At 41.0% G+C, this 23,454-nt stretch overlaps 1 protein-coding gene across 1 annotated transcript in view; it reads left to right on the top strand.

Moving 5' to 3' along the window:
* Positions 1–23,454, top strand: part of LOC115474893 (gamma-aminobutyric acid receptor subunit gamma-4) — a 339,336-nt gene that overhangs the window by 77,128 nt on the left and 238,754 nt on the right. Inside the window, exon 2 of the mRNA XM_030210585.1 lies at positions 11,370–11,518. Coding sequence (XP_030066445.1) covers positions 11,370–11,518 — 149 coding nt within the window. The remainder of the gene's footprint in view (positions 1–11,369; positions 11,519–23,454) is intronic.

The following is a 23,454-nucleotide window of genomic DNA, read 5'->3' as shown; positions in this document are numbered from 1 at the left end:
GAACGCAAACGCCTATTTCCATGGGCGTTTATCTCCAAGAACGGGTCCGTGAAGGGGCGGGCCGAACTGTATTTTCGAAAAAATGGACGTTTTTGAGCTGGGCGTTTGTTTTTTTTAGCGATAATGGAAACTAAAAATGCCCAGCTCAAAAACGTCCTAATCTGAGCCATTTGGTCGTGGGAGGGGCCAGGATTGGTAGTACACTGGCCCCCCTGATATGCTAGGACACCAACTGGGCACCCTAGGTCAGTGCGGTGGACTTCAGAAAAAGCTCCCACATGCATAGCTCCCTTACCATGGGTGCTGAGCTCCCAACCCCCCTCCCCCAAAACCCACTACCCACAAATGTACAAGACTACCATAGCTCTTAGGGGTGAAGGGGCACCTACATGTGGGTTTTGGAGGCCTCCCATTTACTAGCACAAGTGTTACAGGTAGGGGGGGGGTGGGCCTGGGTCCACCTGGCTGAATTGCACTGCGATACCCACTAAAAGTGCTCCAGGGACCTGCATACATGCAGGCCTCTAGGACTTGTTGCTGCTGTATAACATTGGCACACCAGTTGACACCTGAAGACTAATCTCTCTGAAAACGTCCTTTATTGGAATAAGCACGTTTACTCACAGTTAACTGCAGAGGTTGTGCCCCACTGGCAACGAGTCTGTCTGGTACTGAGATAGCAGTAGGTCAGAGCTGACAGAATGCTGTACAATGCCCTCTTTCAGCCACATTCAAGGTAAGAATTAAGTTGTCTAACGTGGCTAACATAGGAAAGGAAACTAAAACTGGCTTACAAAAATGGCCACTACCGCATGGACTACAACAGCAAAAACAACAGGGCATACTCTGACCCAATAGGCAGGGGGAAAAGCACAATGGGAGAAGAGCTTACCAACTACCAACATCGTGAGACTGTAACACAAGCTAATGAAATCACGGAGCCCAATACCCTACACCCACCACAATGCAATGCTGATGTGACCCTGTAGTGAACCCGAGAGCCACATCTGACCCAGGGAAAGGCTGTGAGACGATCGAACACATTCTGCTGTCATGGAGGTGGGTACGGCATTTGAGGCTGGCGTACAGGCTGGGAAAAAAGTTTTTAAAGTGTTTTTTTTTTTTGGTGGGAGGGGGTTAGTGACCACTGGGGGAGTCCGGGGACGTCATCCTCGATTCCCTCCAGTGGTCATCTGGGCAGTTGGGGCACTTTTTTGGGACTTGTTCGTGGAAAAAAAAGGGTCTAAAAAAAGTGACCCAAAATCGCAGTAAAAACGCCTTTTTTTTCGATTATCAGCTAAAGACGCCCATCTCTCTTCGGCTGATAACCACGCCCCAGTCCCACCTCCAACATGCCTCCGACATGCCCCCGTCAACTTTATTCATTTCCGCGACGGAGTGCAGTTGGAAACGCCCAAAATCGGCTTTCGATTATACCGATTTGGTCGCCTTTGCGAGAAAAACGCCCATCTCCTGATTTGGGTCGAAATATAGGCGTTTTTCTTTTTCGATTATAAGCTGGATATTCATCTAACAGTCCTTACCCCTGTACTTACATTTAGAACACTCATAAATATTTCAGAAAAGCTTGAGGGGTCCTTTTACTAATGTGTGCTGAAAAATGGGCTTTGCTAGTGTAGGCATGTGTTTTGGGCACACACAGATCCATTTTTCAGCACGCCTGTAAAAAAGGCCTTTTTAAAATTTTTGCTGAAAATGGACATGCAGCAAAATAAAAATTGGCATGTGTCCATTTTGGGTCTGAAACCTTACCGCCACCCATTGACATAGTGGTAACGTCTCACACAGTAACCATGCGGTAATTATCTACCCGTGTAGAATGACGATTACCTCCCAGTTTCTGCCACACATCAGAAAATAAAAATTATTTTCTGACACATATAGCAGACAAGCATAAGAAATGAAATTACTGCCCAGGGCATGTGGTAGCTGGGCGGTAACTCTGAATTGACATGTGTTGGGCATGCATAGGCACCTATGTGTATTCAGTAGTATGCATACATTTTATTGTGTACAATATTCTTACATCAGGTGAAGCTCAGTACAGATTTTTAGATATTCATTTGCAGTTCCTTCTCAGTATAACATATATAATAACTGATGAAATGGTGACTGATCTGTGTATATCTGTGTATATGAGATGAAATTAACCAGCAAAAGCCAGAGTTATAGATCATTGTTCAAATTGTCATAACAATAGATATAGTAGATGCAATTAATTAAAGAGAGAGAGAAGGACAGAGAAGGAGGTATTGCACACAATCCCCTTAATTCTATATATGTAGGGTTACCATATGGCTCCAGAAAAAGGAGGACAGATTGAGCCAGCCGGGTTTTACTTCCATTGCTTTCAAAGCAATGGAAGTAAAACCCGGCTGGCTCAATCCGTCCTCCTTTTTCTGGAGCCATATGGTAACCCTATATATATGGCAACTAAGGTTGCGTGTGAATCAGCTCACATTGTCAATTTGCATGTGCAGCTTCATTGGTTAATGAGCCAATCAGCACCAACAATTGGCTATCAACCAATTATTGGCATTAATTGGCCTTAATTGGGGATTTATACATGGATCATATTCTATAACGATCTGCGTGTAAATCCTAGGATGTGTACTTTTTTTTTTGTGTGTGTGTGTGGGGGGGGGGGTGTTTAGGGGTGTTTTGGATGTGTTCCTATGAATTACATGCATTCTTCTAGAATTTAGGTGCTGGCATTCACACCTGTTTTCAGAAGACGTAAATTAATGCAACTTAGTTAGGCATGGATTAAGCGCTTAGATGCTGTTCTATAGAATACTGCTCAACGCATACTTTTTTAGTGCTGATATTTCAATGTGATTTACTGACTGTAGTCCAATGTATGTTTAGAGAGGGAATAATAAAAATATTGGCACAAATAGTGAGAATAACGTTGACATGCTGTTGAAGACTGTAGTTCAATGACATCAAACTTTCAGATAACCAATTAATCATTTTTATAAACATAGGATAAAGTTGAACTTTTGGAGCAATAAACTGTATTCTATAGAAGCTGATGCTAGTTTTGTTTTGTCATAGTGCTTTCCCAATTCTCTTCTTTTGCTGTTTTGACTACCAAAAGACATTGCTTTTAGAGCAATATCAACACGCTAATCACGCACTACTTCATCATCATTCAACTAGCATAACAAGAAAAGAGCTCTTTAGGAGAATATGGAATGCTAATTTGAAAGTGCTTTAAGAAAGCCTAGATACCAAATAGTAAAGCTCAAAAGATCTTTTCAATCAGCCTTAGTTCACTTGTTTTGTTTTGTATCTCATCATCCAAAGACTTGCATCGCTCACAAACCAAGTGCAAATGAAAGAATCCATTGTGAGTTGGACTTTCAGTGTCTTGAGTATCTTGCGAAATATATGTACGTGGTTGTTTTTTTCTATTCATGGATCTTTTAGCCAGTTTTCAAAGGCAAACAATTAAATAGTTTCTTTAAAAATTGACAACTAGGTACAGAAAAACTTTACACCTGCTTTAGCTACTGGCAGCGGGTGAAACATGGTGAATACATTTGAAAATCAATACTTGTATTATTGTTCACGCCCCCAGTCTACACACTCCACCTGTTTCTTTTTAATCTGACTAAAAATATTCATGTTGTGAAAGCCATGTTTAATCTGAGTTGCTCTCAGGAGGAACAGTTTTCAACCACAACAATATAGAAACATATCTGAGTGGGTCATTTACTAAGCCCAAAACGAGCTTACCGCTCGCTAAACTGGAAGTACCCACTGGGCTGCTGCAGCAGCCCGGCAGTAATTCCCATCCCCAGCATGTGCCATTACCTGGTGGTAATCGGGTAGTGCCGCACACTGCCCAGTTACTGCTGAGTTAGCGTGGTAGCCCTTACTGCCAATGGCGGCAGGGGCGTAGCCAGACAACAGATTTTGAGTGGGCCTAGGCAAGAAGTGGGTGGGCACCAAGTGTTTCCCCCCTTCACCACCACCCAAAAAATATCTCAGCTGGCAGAAAACGCTTCATTCCATCTTGGCAGTCTGCAGCAGGCATGCACTGAAAACTGAGCATGCACAGATGCCGTATTGTGGAGAGTAGCATGGAGAGTAGAGTTACCATCAGGGGGAAGTCTTCAGCTGCTGGAGCTTGGGATCCCCACCAGCTACCACTAAACATGTGATATTGTTGGGTGGGCCTGAACCCTAAGTGGGTGGGCCCTGGCCCATCCAGGCCCACCTGTGGCTACGCCACTGAATGGCGGTAAGTACTCCCCTCTGAAATGGCCGTGTGACAAGTGCTGCAGTAAAAGGGGGCCTCAGCACACGTCAAAAAAACACGTGCTGATGCCAGTGCAGCCCCCCCTTTTGCCGCAGCTTAATAAAAGGACCCCTAAATCCCTTAAAAATTGCTTCCCATATCTTTGTTTAAATTATGTACTTTCTTCTCCTTTGAAGTTGTTAATATTTAAAGGGTCAGAATAAAACAATTCTGTAGAGGAACAGGCCTAGCAGAAAAGACCAAACCATGTTAGATATGTGTAGCATTCCAAGCCAGGGTAGATCCACAGTTGCACTGACTAATTCACAGCACATATCTTCTGGCACTGATTCACTTATTTCAGATGGTAGTGATGAGGATCTGAGCCAATATAATCCAGAATGCTATAAAATAATTTAAAAGGAAAAAACAGTTAAGAAGAGCAAGAATTTGGCCACAGCATGGACTGAGTCAAAAACCCTCGACCCTAGCCCTTCAACATCAAGCACTGATCCATTGTATCCTCCAGTGAATTTTATAACTAGTGTGTCTCTGTAGAGTTCACAGGAAGGTACCCAGCTGTGTCCTGAGAAAACATAACCAAAAACAACCACAAAAGTGGAGAAACTGGATGTGCTATGAGGGGAAGCACAGAACCAGAGGAGTAGTGTGATCAACAGGACGCTTCCAAAAAACCAAGAAGATGAAGAATAAGTAGTAAAAATGTCTTTTAATAGTAGAAAACAAGACTTGACATGGCACCGTGTTTCTACCAACATATCCTGCATATTTACCAACCATTCGTCTTTCTAAGGGTTTGATTTGGTTTAGCTCCACCCACTGGCATTTATCATATACAGACTCCTGAGGCAGGCGTTTCTCACCAAAACACAGTGCCGTGTCAAGTCTTATTTTCCACTATTAAAGGATATTTTTACTACTTATTCTTTGTCTCCTTGGTTTTTTGGAAGCGTCCTGTTGATCACGCTACTCCTCTATTTCTGAGAAAAAAATAAAAAATGTGGAGGAGGGAATGCATAGACAGTCAATGGTATACCATCCACTTATGCATCAAGCTCAGAAAGACAAAAATGGACTAGTGTGGTCAGGGTTCCACAATAGAGTTAAACGCCATCAATGAGGTCTCCTTATTTATTTATTTACTTACTTACTTATTGCATTTGTATCCAACATTTTCCCACCTTTTTGCTGGCTCAATGTGGCTTACAATACATCATGGATGGTGGAAATATATAAGAAAATAGACATTTAGTATTACAGAAGGATCTTGGGTACATGATAATGATAAAGCATGATAATAGTATAACAAGCAAGTATTATAAGACAGTTCTGGATATATGTGGAGGAGTTCACATTTGTTGATCTTTGTGGTATGCCTTGTTAAAGAGATGGGTCTTCAGTAGTCTGCGGAAGTTAGTTAGTTCATATATCGTTTTTAATTTGCACGGCAGTGCATTCCAGAATTGACCCATCAAGTCATTTCTCAACTATATGGCTATGTATCCAGTAGATATGTTCTCCTCCTAGTGCATGAGGATGGCTCTGTGCCATGCTTTCAATTCTCTAGGCTACTCAAGAGGTACTTATCAATGACAGGAAGGAATCTTACCCAGTATGGGGCCCACTTTTTCTATATAGGAGCTGTGACTAAGGCAGCAGGGCTGGCTCTACCCACAAGCACCATAATGTCCCTCAGACAATGGCATTCCCATCATTACAAATTATGCATTAGACCAGGCAGTAGCTGATTGTTACACATGCTCCCCTCTCCCCCCTACACTTTCTTGTTTCCCTGTTCCTGTTTTTGTTTGAACTTTTGGTATTCTGGAGCAGCAAAAGTCAGTGTGGATATATGGTAACTCTTTTGTATTCTGGGCCCCCAAGAGAGTGTTGGAAAGGCTGTTTGACATGTACTTGTATTTATAGAGACATGAGCCATGCAGTGGGCTTAGAACCAGGTTCAATTCCTACCGCGGTTTCTTGTGATCCTGGGCAAGTCACTCAACCTTCCATTGCCCCACGTAGAAAACTTAGAGCGTGAGCCCACTAGGGACAGAGAAAGAACTTGAATATGTAAACCACTTTGATTGTACCACTGAAAGGCAGAATATCAAATCACATGACCCAACAATAACACATATGTTTTAATATGAGTCTTTTCGAACTGATTTATGTATAGTTTTACTGTTTACAGCTTAAAATAAAATACCAGATCTATGAAAGATATTTATATGTTTTAACATTTATTATTATTATTAGGTAGTATATGGACCCCTGACATAAGCATGTTTCCAAAACATGGATGAAGGACACTTCCTCCTTACCTTTGGTGTTACATGTTAAATATATGATGTCTAATAAATAAAACAAATAAGTAAAATAAGACAAGCAACTTTTTGAGTTGATTTGGGAACAGAGTCTGTCTTGGTGGTGATTGATACGATATGTCAGTACTTGACTGAAAGAAAAAGCGCAATAGTGCTGCTTGTTATGCTGCATCTATCTTGAACTTCTGAGCTTGTTGACAACAGCATTTTAGTTGACAAGCATGTGAAGCAGGGATGATTGTTGGTTTGGATAAATCTATCCTAACAAATAAGATTTTTTTTTTACTTGGTTTATAGACCACCAGATTGTGAAGATGTCGTTTGTTTACTTTGACTAGTGGCACTACAACATCAAGGATTGAATTTTTTTTGTCTGCATGAACGATAGTTTTTCAATCTCTACATTTCAGAGAATATTTTAGTATCTATGGATTTATCTAGGAAGTGGACTGAATATTTCCCAGCTTCACCCAGACTCCTCTCTCAGACTGCCCTGCAACTGCCCAGACAGTGCAAAGCTGGTCTGATCAGATTTTCAGCTGTGTTATCTAAGTAAGCACTGTGAAAACTCCAGGTATGACCTGGTCAGCAGGATTTATGCAGGTAGGAGTCATTCCTAGTCAGATAAGTTTGGTTGAATAGTAACCTGGTTAAATAAATAAATAGTTTAAATAGTACAGAGTGATAGACCACCTAGTATTCAAAGGAAGCTATCAGGCTTATTTTCGAAAGAGAAGGGTGCCCATCTTTCGACACAAATCGGAATATGGGCGTCCTTCTCACAGGGTCACCCAAATCGGCATAATCGAAAGCCAGTTTTGGGCGTCCCCAACTGCTTTCCATCACGGGGTTGACCAAAGTTCACGGAGGCGTGTCGGAGGCATAGCTAAGGCGGGACTGGGGCGTATCTAACACATGGCCGTCCTCGACCAATAATGGAAAAAAGAAGAGCGTCCCTGACGAACACTTGGACGACTTTACTTGGTCCCTTTTTTCTTACGACCCAGCCACAAAAACATGCCCTAAATGACCAGATGACCACCGGAGGGACTCGGAGATGACCTCCCCTTAATCCCCCAGTGGTCACTAACTCCCTCCCACCCTCAAAATAAATTTTAAAAATATGTTTTCCAGCCTCTATGCCAGGCTCAAATGTCATACCCAGCTCCATGACAGCAGTATGCAGGTCCCTGGAGCAGTTTTAGTAAAGTAAAAATTGCCTTTGCATGTGGGAATGACTTGTGTGAGCCCACATTAAGGTCACCATTTAGCACAGTTTAGTAAAATGGCCCCAGTGGTAGTTGTTCTATGCATTCCCTTAGGTTTTCTAGTTCCAAATGGTATATTACTATTAGTAAATCTAAGGCCAATCGCCAGAGAGTTATTAACAATTGAAAGCTACAAGTTGTTTGTTGGCCCTTATTTTTACAAATCCCAGTGAATAAACATGACAATCACAAATCCTCTCAAAAAGAAAAGCCATATTGAAAGTGTTTGTCACACAGTGTTCTAAACATCACTAGAGAAAGGGAAGAAACAAGAACTTTGTGAGTAGCTGCAGTCCTCTTTCATGCTTGCTATTGAGGTCATCTGAGAATCAAAACATTTACAGCACTGAACAACAGTAATTTCCAGGGGGCTCACAATGGGGGATAGAAGTACACTTGGAAGCTGCTTTCACGATCATCTCTCAAGAGCAATGCCAAGTGCCAGGAGTTTTTCAGTGCCTGAACTTACAACTGTCAGTCATACTGTTACCAGAAAAACAGGACCAGAAATATGGTCTGTATATTTGTGAATATGTAGGATGGCACTTCTTCAACAGTCCACTCATGGATCAGTAAATGCATTCTTGAAAGAAACTGTTTCAAAATAATTCATTAGACTGGAAGGCCATCATCAACAAATTTTGCTGAAGTTTTAAAGAACTGGGTATTTTCTAATGGCATAACATGATAATACACATGGCATCATCTTGCAAGGAAATGTTATGACTCATAAGCATCGCTATATAAAGAACACCCGTTGCAGACATGATGTTTCTGACATGGTTACAAGATTCTGTTATAATCTGCCAACTCTCAGTTGGTCCATGGCAGCTAACAACAAAAGAACCATCACAATATTACTGGAAAGTTACATCAATAAAACATAAATAACAAATAATCTAAAATATTCCAGAAGCCTTAGAGTTCCTCAGGTTCAATGAAATTCTTATAGATTCAGGGGGTTAAAGAATTTCTTATCTCATAAAGGTTTGCCTAAATTTAAGTGTCATTTGCACGATTACATTTACACAATGCTGCCATCCACATGAGTAAGTGTGCGTTTAAACATGTAAATAGCAGCAGCGTGGCCACGCAACATTATATAAGCCAGTGGATCCCAAACCTGGTCATGGAGGCAGCCCAGTCAGTCAAGTTTTCATGATATCCACAATGAATATTCATGAGAGAGATTTGCATGCAGTGGAGGCAGTGCATACAAATATTTCTCTTTGAAAATTCATTGTGGGTATCCTGAAAACCTGAATGGCTGGGGTGCCTCCAGGACCAGGTTTGGGAAGCACTGGTAAAAGCACTCATGCAAATGGAGTGTTTGCAGGGGAGAAGCATGAGCTGACTATAAGCATGTCTAACAGTTACACAAGCAACTTATAGAATACTGTAAGTTATGTACGTATTTGCCACATGATGGCGTGCTCATTTATTTATGTCAACTGTAGACTTGGCATAAATGTGTATGCCAGTGTCAGGTTATACTAATAATCTATAAGGACATATATGTGTGTGTGAGTGGCCTTAGAAAATTAACCTTTACAGGGTTCCAGTTATCCATTAAGAATTGGAACAGGCTTGGGGTTGTTCCAAGGTTGAGGTTTAAAATTATATGAAAAGCAGCAGAATTCAGCTGTGTTATGGCATAAATCAACACCTGCCTCAGGGGTCAAACAACCAAGTAATGTTAAATACTAGAATAGTTGCTCACAATATAGTGGTTTGTCACAGTGAAAATCCATTCTGAAACAGAATGAGTTCCTAGTACGGAGAAGGATGCCAAGAAATTGCACCAAAAAACTGAAATGCATTGCCCGATTACAGCAGGATTAGTGTGGGAGCCCTTACCAAAAACTAAATACATGACAGTAAGGGTTCAGTTAGGAATGGCTGTGTGCCATTTGTGAAATTAGTGCACGTCCATTACTGAAACAAATACCAATTCCAGCATTTTCCACCACACTAGAATGTGGCTAGAGCACCCAGAAAACCCAAGCGGCAATTGCAGTGCCGGCTACTTTCTAGCATGACTTGGTAAAAGGACCCCATAATGGGCATCTTATCATTTAGCGTGCTAATCCTTAGTGTGTGCTAAATCCATTAGTGCACCTTAGTAAAAGGACCCTTAACCATTTAAAGTTATATTTATTTATTTGTTACATTTGTATCCCATATTTTCCCACCTAATAAAAGGCTCAATGTGGCTTACATAGTACCGGAGAGGCGTTTGCAGACTCCGGTGTGAACAAATACAAAATTATGTTATGGTAAGATAAAGTTCATGTGGTATAGCCACATTTGGGAGTCGTTCAACAGTAGAATTGTGTTATGTCCGTTACATAATTTGGTTTTGTTGTGTTGCCTGGATCTGTCATTTAAGTTGAATCGGTGGGGTATGCCTTTTTAAACAGGCTAGTTTTTAGTGATTTCCGGAAGTTTAGGTGGTTGTATATCGTTTTCAAGGCTTTAGGTAATGCGTTCCACAGTTGTGTTCATATGTAGGAAAAACTGGATGCGTAAGTTGATTTGTATTTAAGTCCTTTGCAACTTGGGTAGTGCAGGTTTAGATATATTTGTGTTGAATCGGATGTTTTTCTGGTTGGTAAGTTGATCAAATCTGTCATGTATCCCGGAGCTTCGCCATAGATGATTTTGTGGACCAGGGTGCAGATTTTGAAAGCAATGCATTATTTGATTGGGAGCCAGTGTAGTTTTTCGCGGAGCGGTTTTGCGCTTTCAAATCACATTTTTCCAAATATAAGCCTAGCTGCCGTGTTTTGGTCAACCCATCACTGAATATCCAGTCCTTTGGGTGTAAATACCACTGTTTAATAATTGGTTTATTTATTTGATTTTGCTTCATATTAGTAACAGAATTTCAGATAATGTACAGGATAGCATGTGGTGTCAAGGAATGTTCACAAGACAATGCAATGTGAAAAAATGCACATTATACTCTGCTATGACGTATTAAAAATTGTTCATAGTTTCAAGAGACATAAAATAATTTAAGTTATATCATGTGTCAGGAAAGGTACATTAAAATGTTTTCCTATATTACAAGAAATCAAATATTATTAGATATCAAGAAATATTCAATATTGCACAAGATCAGACATTAGGGCATAGTATTTATATTATCTAGGGAATGGGAGGGAAGAGAAGGGAAGGGGAGGGAAAAGATTTTGGACTTGCCCCACATCTTTTTCAATTATATCTCCAAGGAAGTTACATTGAGGTACAGTATTCAATGCTGATCAATGGAATTTGTTAGAAATAGGTTTCATTTCAGTTGTTGCCTTTGATCCCTTTTTTACTGCATGTCAGGGATTATCATCCTGATTGACCCAGTACTGATGGCAAAGTTATAGAGCTACAATCAGTTCTGTGAAGTATTAAACTTTTGTATGTTGTAGACAGAGAGTGATGATGAGTGTAGAGAGGATGGTTCTATGATTTTTTCCATGTTTTCTTCAGCACAGAAAGCACGGAGGAGTACGACTATGATTATGTGAGTGTGAACAAAACCTGGGTTCTGGCTCCTAAAACACAGGAGACGGATGCTACACAGATCCTGAACTCTCTGCTGAAAAACTACGACAACAAACTGAGACCTGACATTGGCAGTAAGTTCCCTTTGGATTTTTGTCATCAGCTTTCTCTGTGTCTTTTGTTCCTGTCTTTAAAACATTGTTCTATCAAATGGAAGAACCAAGGAAATATAATAATGGGTGTGAATTCTGTAGTATTTTCTTATCTGTTAATTGCTGCAATGTACACCTTTCCCAGCAGTGGTTTTTTTTTTTTCAGTATTGGCTGAAAATTTGGGAGTTTGTGAGAAGTTCACAGTAATGGCCAGATATCAAATGTCCTGTTAAATGGTATCTAAAATAGAGAATGACATGAGGCCAAAGTTTTTCCCCCTCCTCGCCGCGTTTCAGACCTGTCCCCATGGGTTCTGTCTCCATCCCCACCCCAACCCCGCAGGTTCTGTCTCCATCCCCGTACCGACCCAATGGGCTTTGTCTCCGCCCCATCCCCGCAGGTTCTGTCCCCATTCCCGCCCCATCTCTGTGAGCTCTGTCCTCATCTGCAGAAGCCTCAAACACTTATGATTTTATATTTAAATCTTTATTAAATTATAAAAAGGAACAATATACTGTGCAACTGTTTAAAAATCACAAATAGAAAACAATAATAACAATGAGCAAGTATAATAACTCTCCCCTCTTCCACCCTCTACCCTTCCAACCCAAACAATAGCTGACTTTTACTACCCCAAAATCCTAATCCATCCCGTTAAAATGTTCAGGGATACAAAATACAACCAGTTCTGTATGCCCTAGCAGGGGAGAAATACACCCTATGAAGCACTGTTATGATATTTTAATCTGTGGATTAATAATAAATCATCAATAATCTCAGGATTCAGTCTAGCTCTCCAGTCTTCCACAATCCTTCCTGCAATAGAAGATGTATTTTTAGAAGACGTGTTGGTAGTAGGAACATACAGCATCCCGCATGCAAATTTTGCTAGTTGTGGCCAACATGTTTGCTTGTTTTTCCAAAAAAAATCAAAATACCGTTGTCTGCATCACTCAAACATAAATAACAGACCAGTTCATTAACAGGCTTCAAAGTAGAAAATGACATGGGGACAAAGTTTATCCCTGTCCCCACAGGCTCTGTCCCCATCCCTGCCCCGTCCCCACGGGATTTGTACTTGTCTCCACCCCATCTCCGTGGGCTCTGTTCCCATCCCGTCCCCATTCCCGCGGGTACTGTGGATCCCCATCCCTGTGTCATTCTCTAATCTAAAAGCATATTAATGCAAACTTTTTTTGCCCTTCAAATATTAACCAAGGTTCCGTTGGAATGGCTCTACTCCCGGCTTTATGTTGGAAGAGTTAGTCAGGCTTACCAATACTGCAGTGTTATGTTTATCTCTAGAGAACTAATTCTCTAGAGATAAACATAACTAATTTAGATTGTTTTCCCAAAAATTACGACTTTATGGTTTTCCCAGTCTGGTTTGCAGGTATGCATTTTTAACTTGTTTTCAGCGATGGCCATCTGCTTCAAAATTAACCATCCGCCAGATATTTAGCAAGCAGCAGCCAACATTATTTTTAAACTCTGACTGTCGTTGGCTAAATTATTTCAAGATATTCATGTCAGGGTGACTGAATGGCCGGGGCTAATTATGGATGTTATGCCCACTGGAGCTTATGCAGGTCCCAGCTGAATATCATCTGGGACCCGCATAAATAAATTAAAAAAAAAAATAGGTCAGGCACCCTCCATCTTGATCCTCCCTGCCCACTCACTCCCCAAAAATAGAGGGCTGTCCCAGCCCCCATTCACCTCCATAGACCCCCCTTGTAATCCCCCTTCCCACATCCCAAAGAAAGTATGACTGCCCCAGCCCCCACCCATAGCTCCCCTTGGGCCTACTTGAAGAAGTCCCCGGTGGTCTAGGGGGAAATCAGTTAGGAATAATGCCCAGTCGCTCCTGCCCAGCACCAGCCTCCAAATCAAAATGGCTGCCACATTAGCTCACAGCCATATATTCAAGAAATAGAAAAAAGCCCTTTTAGATGGTCATGATAAAAATGGGCTTAGCGTGTGAGAAAATCTTGCTTAGCACAACTTAGTAAAAGTGCTCCAAAGTTACAATATTTATAGTAGAAAAAAAAAGAAAATAGAACATCATAATTGGACATAAATGTTCCACTCCATCTGAGGCTCAAATTACCATGTGTGTACTGACCGCCACCCATTTTGTAGGTGGTAAAGGCTCACTTTGTATTCCTGTGCTAACCAGTTAGCACACACTAATGTAGCTGTGATGTTTAGCGCAGGAATAACCACTCTCTGCCCCTGTTATGTCCCTTCAAAAATATTTTTTTAGCACATGGTTAGTGTGAGCACATTTGGCAGTTATTGTGGTGGCTCAGCGCATCCCTGACTATGCCATTTTAAGCTGTGTTAGGTGCCCATTAACATCTAATGCAGCTGAGTTAAAGGGCCCCTTAGTATGTTACCTCAAGAGTAGTAAGTGCATCCACACTAATTGCAAATAGTCTTGAATGCATGGTAAAGAACATTTCAGTGCAGTAACAACACTGCCCTCATCAATCATCAGGAAGCCTTTCTAATTACTGCATGTTAATTTTTGCTCTGAAAGCACAGCAAGTGCAAAAACTTGTCATATTGTAGTAAAAAGGCCTAGATTAAAATGGTGTGCTGTATTTTGAATTCTCTCCACATTATTTTTCTATTCACTATAGTCACAAACTCTGACTGAGCCTTTGCAAATGTACCTCTTAATTCTATAAAGGTTTTATCTTGCCCTGCATGTCTTATTTCTTATGCTATATAAATTTAATTTAACTTAAACTGGCACTTAAAATCTGCTTTTATTTAATAACTTTTGAAGTGGTTTATAATAAAAAGTGACAGGTTGCATAATATATGCTTTAAAAGTTCACTTCAGTAACATATAATTAGCCTTACTATCACTGCCTATCATATAGGGGCCCGTTTAATAAAGAGAGGTAAAATTTTACACTTACCATGTGTTAACAGGAAAAATTAATGCATGGTAAGTGCAAAGCCTGTGTGGAAAATGCAGGAGGGCTTACCCATGCAATGCCAGGCCATTATGTGGTCCTTGTTGAAATAAATAATGCAAAATACAGATGCCATGGTGGCACTATCACTACACACATATCCCCCTCCATCTGATAACCCCAGCAGATTCCCTATCTGATTCATCTGACATCCAGTTCCTCACTCTGACACTCCCCAATCTCATTCCCTGAACCCCACCCTCCCCAGTTACATACTTCAAACCACCTGATTGCATCCCCCAACCTCCCCAATGGCATCTCCCCTTTAATCCTCTTAACCCCCCTCCCCAAATTCAAACTCTCCTTCAAGCCCACAGCTCCTCTGGCTCGCCCTTCACTAATGGGACTTACCCAGAGATGATAACTAGTGGTCCCCCTATGCTCCTGCCTTTCAATCTCTTTGTCTTAAAATGGCCACAATGACCTCTAGCAGTAGTCTTGCAGCAATTTTTTTTATTATTTAATTTTTTATTGTTTATGCAATAATTATATACACAAGTAATCATCTTGTTACATGCAACACAGGAAACGAAAGAGTTCAAATAAATACATAGCATATACTCTATCATAGAGATTTGTTCAAATCAAGAAACAAAAATACTTCTCTTTTGTCACTTTCTTAGACCACAAAAACAAGAGGGGGAGTGGAAAATAAATCAGGGAGATCAAACAACAATATATCAAAATTTTAAAGAAAAGGCTCGATGCCCTCCCACCTTCTTATTTCTTAAGTCATACTGATATTATAGTCTTGTTACTTTTTTCAGGTCTGTGAAAGATCTCAGTTGATCTGGTAGAAAGAAGACATATTTAATTCCCAAATATTTCACCATACATTTGCATGGGTATACTAGCAGGAAAGTTGCCCCTAAGGACCGCGTCTCTTCTCTCATATCTAGGAATTTCTTCCTTCTCTCTTGAGTAACTTTAGTTACATCAGGAAAAATCCGTAATTTTTGACCACAAAACTGTTGATGCATATTTTTAAAATACAATTTCAGTATAGCATTAAAGTCTTGCTCAAAGACAAATGAAATCAAGAGTGTAGCTCTATTTGTTACTTCAGTCAATGAGGCCTCTAAAATCAATGAAATGTCCTTCAAATCTTCAGGAATCCTCTCTGATTCCTTTTTTCAGGTAGAAAGTATATTTTATTTATTGGAGGAATATTTTGAGGGGAAAATTTCAAAATCTCAACAAGGTATTTTTTAAACAGTTCTATAGGGAGGATTCCTATTGGTCTTGGAAAATTCAAAATCCTCATATTCAAGCGTCTATTATAGTTCTCTATTTGTTCAACTTTTTGACGAATGCTTGAATTATCTTTAATAAGCACTGAAACATTTTCCTTAATATTAGAGATATCATTTTGGGCTTTCTGTACCTTATCATTGAAATCCTGTCCATTGATTTAGAAAGTTGTTCCACAGTAACTACCAGATTCATCATTTCTTGAGTGGATTTTGTTATCAACACTTTCATACTTTCCATAGCCTGCCATGTGGTATCAAGAGTCACCACTGTGGGGGGGATTCAAAGCTCCTTTCTCAGCCGAACTGATAGTAGTTGCCGATAGCAATTCAGAGTGAGAACCCTCTCCACAGGTCCCAGTCTTCACGCCTTCCACGTCCTGTGGGCCTGCCTTCTCTTCTCGTGTTACGACAGGGCACGGTGGAGTTCCAGCTATTGGAGGAGAGAGCGTGGTTTCATGTTCCAGAGACGTCGGGGTCCCTTCCCCGGCGTCTAAAGGAATCTCAACTCCGGATTCAATCGGTGGGCGTCGGAGTGTGAAACTATCCAGCGTTCACTGTTTTGGAGAAGAAGCAAGAGCTGGAGAAGGTATAGCTTTTACAACCCCTTTTCTCTTAGTATGGGGCATTTTTTCAATGAGGCAAGTTTTGTGCAGCTAAGCGTTGGTCTGTCTCACTTCTCTCGGCCACTCCCCCACCATCTTGCAGTACTTACATGGAAGGCTGACCCTAGCAATAGTATCGCAAGACTACTACTAAGGTCATGGTGGCCATTTTGAAACCTGGAGTGAAATTGGCAGGAGCAGAGGAGAACCACTTCTGCCTCAGTCCACTGTATAATCAACAATCAGTTCCAGGTAAATCCCAGGGTGATGGGAGCTGGGAGGATGGTTCAGGTATGCACATGTGTGTGGGGCTTTGGTTCAGGATGGGGCCTATAGACTTTGCAATTACGGGATTAAGGGAATTAGAGGGGGAATTCATGTAAAGAGGAGTTGAGGGATGTAATTGGGGGAGTTGGAGGGGTCAGGGAATTAGGTCAAGGGTGTGTTGAAGTGTAGAATGAGTTATTGGGCAGATTGAATGTGGAGGATGCCAGGAGACTGCTCAAAGGACCCTGGCCATGCTACTGGACTGCTGGTAGTAAAGTTGCCCTTATCACAGTTGTGACAGCACATGGTTGCAACCATGCACTAGTTGTCACTAAATATCAAGTCTCTGATCATGCCCACATAAAGCACCTAGTGTGGATTTTTGCTATGCTGGCTGTTTTAACGTGCATTAAAGGTTAGCATGAGTCTACGTTAAACATGAGTTTTTGCTGAGGGAAATCTATGGGTGAGTATAGGAATTCAGATGCCACAAACCCATTAAGATGGCCCCTAGGAGTGTTGAGCCATGTATTAGAGGCCCAATGCTCTCAGAAAGGAAAAACAATGCCAGCACAAATAACATAGGTTGTGAAGTTAAATGCAAGCTGCGTTATTACATTTGCATAATAATGAGGTACTTTGCATGCATGTGCTGTATCTCATTAGTTGCTCATGATGCATTAAAGTAATTTGGGTTAAGTAACTACTCTTCTTAGATGTTTAACAGTTGAATATTGCCACTTAGATGTATAAATTATTCATCTAAGTGGTGCTACCCCTGGAATGCCTCAACCCTTGCCCCCTTTTTGACAGGTAACTCTGGCCATATAACAATTCATATACCTCATAATTATCCATTCTGCTCCCAAGACTATTTTGTAAAAAACATTTATGTGGCTGACTTTGATATGTGTTCTTGAATACCATTAAAAGTGAATTTAAAAGACAGATCTCATTGATTTAACCACCTATGGAAGCTAAGTAATTTTCCTCTGTGCCACATAACAAAAATCTCACTAGTATATATTTTAAGAACAAAATTAGCTGTGGGGCAGGTACATCATAGATTTCAAAATTAAAGGCATGCACAGTATTTTGCAATTCTGGCCAAATTATAGATCTAATAATGCCTTCCTCAACTGTGGCTATGAATAAGTATGTTTTGGAACAATACATATTGATTTAGCTGCATTGAAGGATGACAATTTTCATCCAACAGTTGATATGGATAAAGCTATTTACTTGCAAAAACAGTTGTATAAATCATCCTCAAAAAAATCCACTAGTTTTCAGAACTCTGGGCTAGATTTACTAATATGTGCTACCCACATTAATGTGCATTAATGCCATTACATAAAATGAGATGTAGCAAATAGCATGTATCAATGTGTGATAGCATGTGGTAACATGGCAGTGCCTTTTAGTAAATCTAGAGAGGATAGAACAGATCACATATCAAGAGGAGAAAATAATTTATTCATCAGAATGGAGGATCTCACATAAAAGTTGCCCAACGTGGCCACATTTTGCCCACAAATGGGCTGCATCACTCTTAATAAAATAATATCCACTCATAAAAATACAGCAATAAATAAATATAATACTTTCTTATTGTAACCAGAGGTTAAATAAAATATATTTTTATTAGATACCTGAGCTGTCCGGAAGGAGGAAGTTGGCTCCTGGAGGGGGGTTGTCTGGAAATGATGCCCATGGTGAGGATGGTACTGGGATGGGAATCTTGCATATGGCATGACCCACGACACTCTGGGATGCTCAGGAGCAAGGGGAGGCTGGAGGCATAATAATGAGATGCAAAACATGCAATTATGTTTTGCATCTCATTACCACTTAATCTGTAGCAACTTAAATAACACCATGGTAATTCTGTGTCAGGCAGCATTAGGACCATGTAAGATGCATTAAGGGCCTAATAACAAGGTGTTAATGTTACTTGATGAATTCTTCCTCCTCCCCTTTAATGTCTTAATCAATCCTTCTGAGACACATTTATCTGTATGTCCTCTTTCAAGGAAGTATAGCTTCATTTCAATGGATTGATTGTAAAAGTCTATGGGTCCCTTTTACTAAGCGGTGGTAAGCACTAATGCATGCTTACTGCATGCTAAAAGGCACTACTGTGGGACACGCTCAGGCAATCAACAGTAGTTCTGGGATTGTTGCACACCAATCCCGTGCTAAAAAATATAAAATATTGTTTAGCATGGGGACATGTTTGGGGGCAGAGAGTAGACGTGCCCTGGCTAATTGGCATATCACTGCATGCTGCCGATTAGCGTGGGTTTAGCATGGGGGCCCTTACTGCTTAGTAAATAGGTGACAGTGATCCCGTGCTAATGGCTATGCACTAATTGGTAAATTAGCATGTGGACATTAATGGGAAAAAAAGAAATTGTGGCCATTTTATAGCCATGCTAAAGGTGGCCTCAGCGAACAGGAAATCCATGCACTAAAAATAGCACAGGCTACACAGGAACATCACCTTCAATCTTAAAAAATTATTGTACAGGAATCTATTTCTTAAGGGATCTGCTGTGACAACTCATGTAGTGTGAAGTTTTTTCATGTCTGTTGGATTTCTATAAATACTTATCTCTGTCTTCCCATTATTATCTTAATTTGTCTAGAAAGAGAGTTTCATTCTTATTAAAACAAATTTGAAATGTCAGATTTAGATCTTTTTCATTGATCCATTTATAAGATCTAGACAGATTGTCATGGTCCCAGGCGCTAAGCAAACTGTCAATGAATCAGGAACAACGTGAGCTCTTGGACTGCTGTCAATAAGCAGCAGCAGGCAAAACCCTCCAACCAGGACTAGACTAAACAAGCAGGAGTGGAACAGACTAGAAGTGCAATAAGCACACAGGCAGAAACAGATTAGAAGTGCCCAGAGCACACAGGCTGTACTAAGACACAAACTAGGACTGGACTGAACAAGCAGGGCTGGAGCAGACTAGAAGTGCAATGAGCACAAAGGCAGAAACACAGCAGAAGTGCACAAAGCACACAGGCTGTACTAAGACACAACCAGGACAGGAGTATACAGAGAACACAGGGACAGAACTAAGTAAAGCCAAAAGAGAAAACACTCAAACGGGCCGCAAGGCCAACCTGGAACCGATGCACACAGAGCCCTCTCATGCGGGCTGTAAGGCCGAACGGGAAACCAAACACAAAAGCAGAAGGAAGAAGAAACTAGGCATAGCTCTAGGTGAAGCAGACTAGGCAGAGCTCTAGGCGAGGCAGACTAGGCAGAGATCAAGGCTGGGCCACATGGCCACACAAACAAACACCAGAACAAACTGGCAATAACCGAGACAGAAGTGCTAACACTAGCACACAGACAAGCTGAAGAACTAAGGCAGAAGTGCTAACCCTTGTGCACAGACAGACAGACAGAAAGAACCAAGGCAGAAATGCCACACAGGCACACTAACTAGGAAACAAGACAGAAGTGCTATACAAGCACACCAACTAGGAAACAGGGCAAAAGTGCTACACAAGCACACCGACAAACCTGGAGACCTTTGGCCTTGAAAAGGCCCTGAATGATTGTCCTCACCTTCCTTATGAGGGCCTTCACTGATGATGTCATGACTACAGGAAATAGACTTGAAACACACTGAACACCAGAGTGAGGCTTGGAACACACAGGAAGTGGCAGCAGAGGCAACAATGCAAAGAAAATAACAGACTGGAGCCACCTCTGAAGCTGATCATCGGAAGACAAGGTGAGACTGAAAAGTGGAGCCACAACCACAGTCATGACACAGATCTTCTTCAGAGCCTTTCCAAATAAAGAATATACATCTTTTCTATAAGATTAATTGAGCCTTACAGCTATGGCTTGTCAACATTTTTTACCTGTCTTGACATCCAGAGGAGGCTGGTTTAAGTCCCACTGCTGCTCCTTTTGATCTTGGGCAGGCAACTTGGCCCTCCATTGCCTTAGGTACAAAATTAGATTGTGAACTCTCCTCGTCCATCTTTGTCTCTCTTCCCTTTCCCTTTTACTTCTTACCCTGTTCCTTCTCCCCTGACTAATGTAATTGTAATTGAATCATCAGTACATTGTAAGCCACTTTGAATCTGCTTCATGTGGAAAAAAGTGGGGCAGGGGCGTAGCTACGGGTGGGCCTGGGTGGGCCCAGGCCCGCCCACAGAAGTGCACACAGTTGCAGGAGCAGCAGCATGGCACGACGACGGAGGAATCCATTCCAGCCCGATTTCGCTCAGGCCCGCCGCCCGCCCACCACCACCCAAGCGCACACACACACTGCTACAGTCTGCAGCAGCAGCAGCCCCGTCACGGGCAGCCAGGCATCCGCTTAGGTCTCCAGGGTAGGTCCGAACATCAGCCCGCCGGCGCCTACCTTCGGGAATGCACTGCAGGGCCATGCAGGCAGCATGCCGCGTCGTAGTTTCCCATCATGATTCCATCCAGATCCTACATGGCGGTAGCGGTAGTAGCAGCGGCGTTAATGACTGGACGTGCGCACATGCACTGTGCGAGGCGAGCCTCAGCCTGGCCCTGGACGTGAGAATTGGCTTCGGAGGACCTGAAAGTTCGCGAGAGATCACTCCAGAAGTTTCAGCACTAGTGTCTGTCTCCATAACTTTACTGCCAGTGCCAAGGTAAGCAGCAGCTGCCTGCTGCCAGCAGCCCAGCCCAGCCCAGCAGCAGCCAGCAGGTAATAAAATTGTAAATGCTTTTTTTTTTCATTATAATCATCATGTAATTTTTTTTTTAATTAAGGCTAGCTGGGGTCTAGGCACTATTAAAATTTATTGTTGTGGAATTTCTGGGTGGGGTAAGCACTTCACTGCCTAGGGCAAAAAAATGTATGTATTTAGTGATTAAAATATACCTTTTTTTGCCCTGCAGTGAAGAGCCCACCCCAAAGCCCACCACCATGACCTGCCAGCATTTTGATTATTCTTTTGTAATCAAAATGATGGCTGTGGTCTGCTAGTGGGCTTCTGGATGGGGGGGGGGGGTAGACGTGCAGGTGCCTAGGGCAATAAGGAGCCCATCCCCACCCAAAAATTCCCCAACAATAAATTTTAATAGTGCCAAGCTAGCTTAATTTTTAAAAAGTTGTCTTTCTCTCATTTTAGTGGGTTTTTGGGTGGGGATGGTCTCTGCAGTGCCTAGTTTAAAATTTATCTATCTATCTATCTATCTATCTATCTATCTATATAGTACCCACCCATATTAGCTCTGGGCCCACCCAAAATCTCAGGTCTGGCTACGCCACTGAAGTGGGGTATAAATGTTCATAAATAAAATAAACAAACTCTGTAGAAACAAAAAAGAGTGGAAATGACCACAAGGGAAATGTTCCAGGATGGTGAATAACACATTTTATTCACAAATATAGTCCATATTATGGTTTGGCTGAGATGCAATTGTAGCAAATTTGCATTCACAACTGTATGCTACACAGGTGAACCCTGCATGGGCAATGTTTCAGCAAATGAGCCTTCCTCAGGAGTCCTCATAAAAAATATAATAAATATAGAAATACAGATAAAAATAATAATGAAAAAAATTAAACAACAAAACAATATGAAATAGTGTTTATATATATATGTGTATTCAACCATGCAACACGTGATATGGGAAAGAGTAAATGGTGTAGCTTGGAAAGAGATATTGTCTATTATGAACATGGACAATGTCCCCCACATTCTATATAGTATGTCTTACATTGTGCACGTAAATCCAATCATATTTTGTATTTGTGTGCATAAATTAATTAGGTAACAAGCCAATCATTTCTGATAATTGCCAATTAACAAGCATTTATTTACCTTAATTGGCATTAAGTAGATATGCACAGCATATTCTACAACATGATGCATGTAAATTCTAAGTCACATAGTTGAAAGTGGGTGTGGCCATAGGTGTGGAATGGATGGGTCATGGGGTTTCTAAAATCAATGCACATTGTTATAGAATACATCCATTGCAAACCTAATTTAGGCATTGGGATTTACATCGTTTTACTTGGCATAACTGCCCTCAACTAAATTTAGTCGCACAGACCAATGCTCAGCGTATTCTATACACCACATAGAAATTTGACTTCTTCTATAAAGTACATATAAATTAAGGCATACTTTATAGAATACATTTAAGCGAATTTCATTTTGGCTGCAATTTTTTAGGTGTGCTGAATGTGTGGATACCACAGAATCCAAAAGACCTCTAAAGAGTCTTCAAACATGCATCAAAATGATGTTGAGAATAAACAGCATGAGAAATTAGATTTCTATAGTGCAAGATAAGACCTCAACCCGGGAATAAGTATGATCAAGCCACTATGTTTATGCAGAAACATACCTTCCCATACATAACATGAAATACCAGCAAACTAGTTTATATCGCATTGAGACCAATGATTGTAAAGTGAACAGAAAAAAACGCCTGTAGAAGAAAGCTCACATAAATTGGCAATAGATGGGGCCATTGAGGCTCCCATTGCTGTTCCCTTTATTTGCTTATAAAATGTTCCCTCAAAAGTAAAATAATTTTTTTAAGCTATATTGACCAATTCTACAATAAATTCTGTGGGGATCCTTTTACAAAACCCATGTACCTGTAATATGTTGTTAATGATGTTAGGAGCTTCCATCTGATGAATATTAATATATAGAGACCCAATGTCTATTGTCACTAAAATAACATCTTCTTCACATTGCATACCATCTACAATACAAATAATATGAGAGGAATCTCTTTTATTTGACAGAATGTTTGATATCACAGGTCTTAAAGATT

Source organism: Microcaecilia unicolor, chromosome 7, assembly GCF_901765095.1.
Source record: "Microcaecilia unicolor chromosome 7, aMicUni1.1, whole genome shotgun sequence".
Classification (NCBI taxonomy): domain Eukaryota; kingdom Metazoa; phylum Chordata; class Amphibia; order Gymnophiona; family Siphonopidae; genus Microcaecilia; species Microcaecilia unicolor.
The sequence above is the reverse complement of the archived record's forward strand: the minus strand, read 5'-3'. Positions and strand labels throughout refer to the sequence as shown.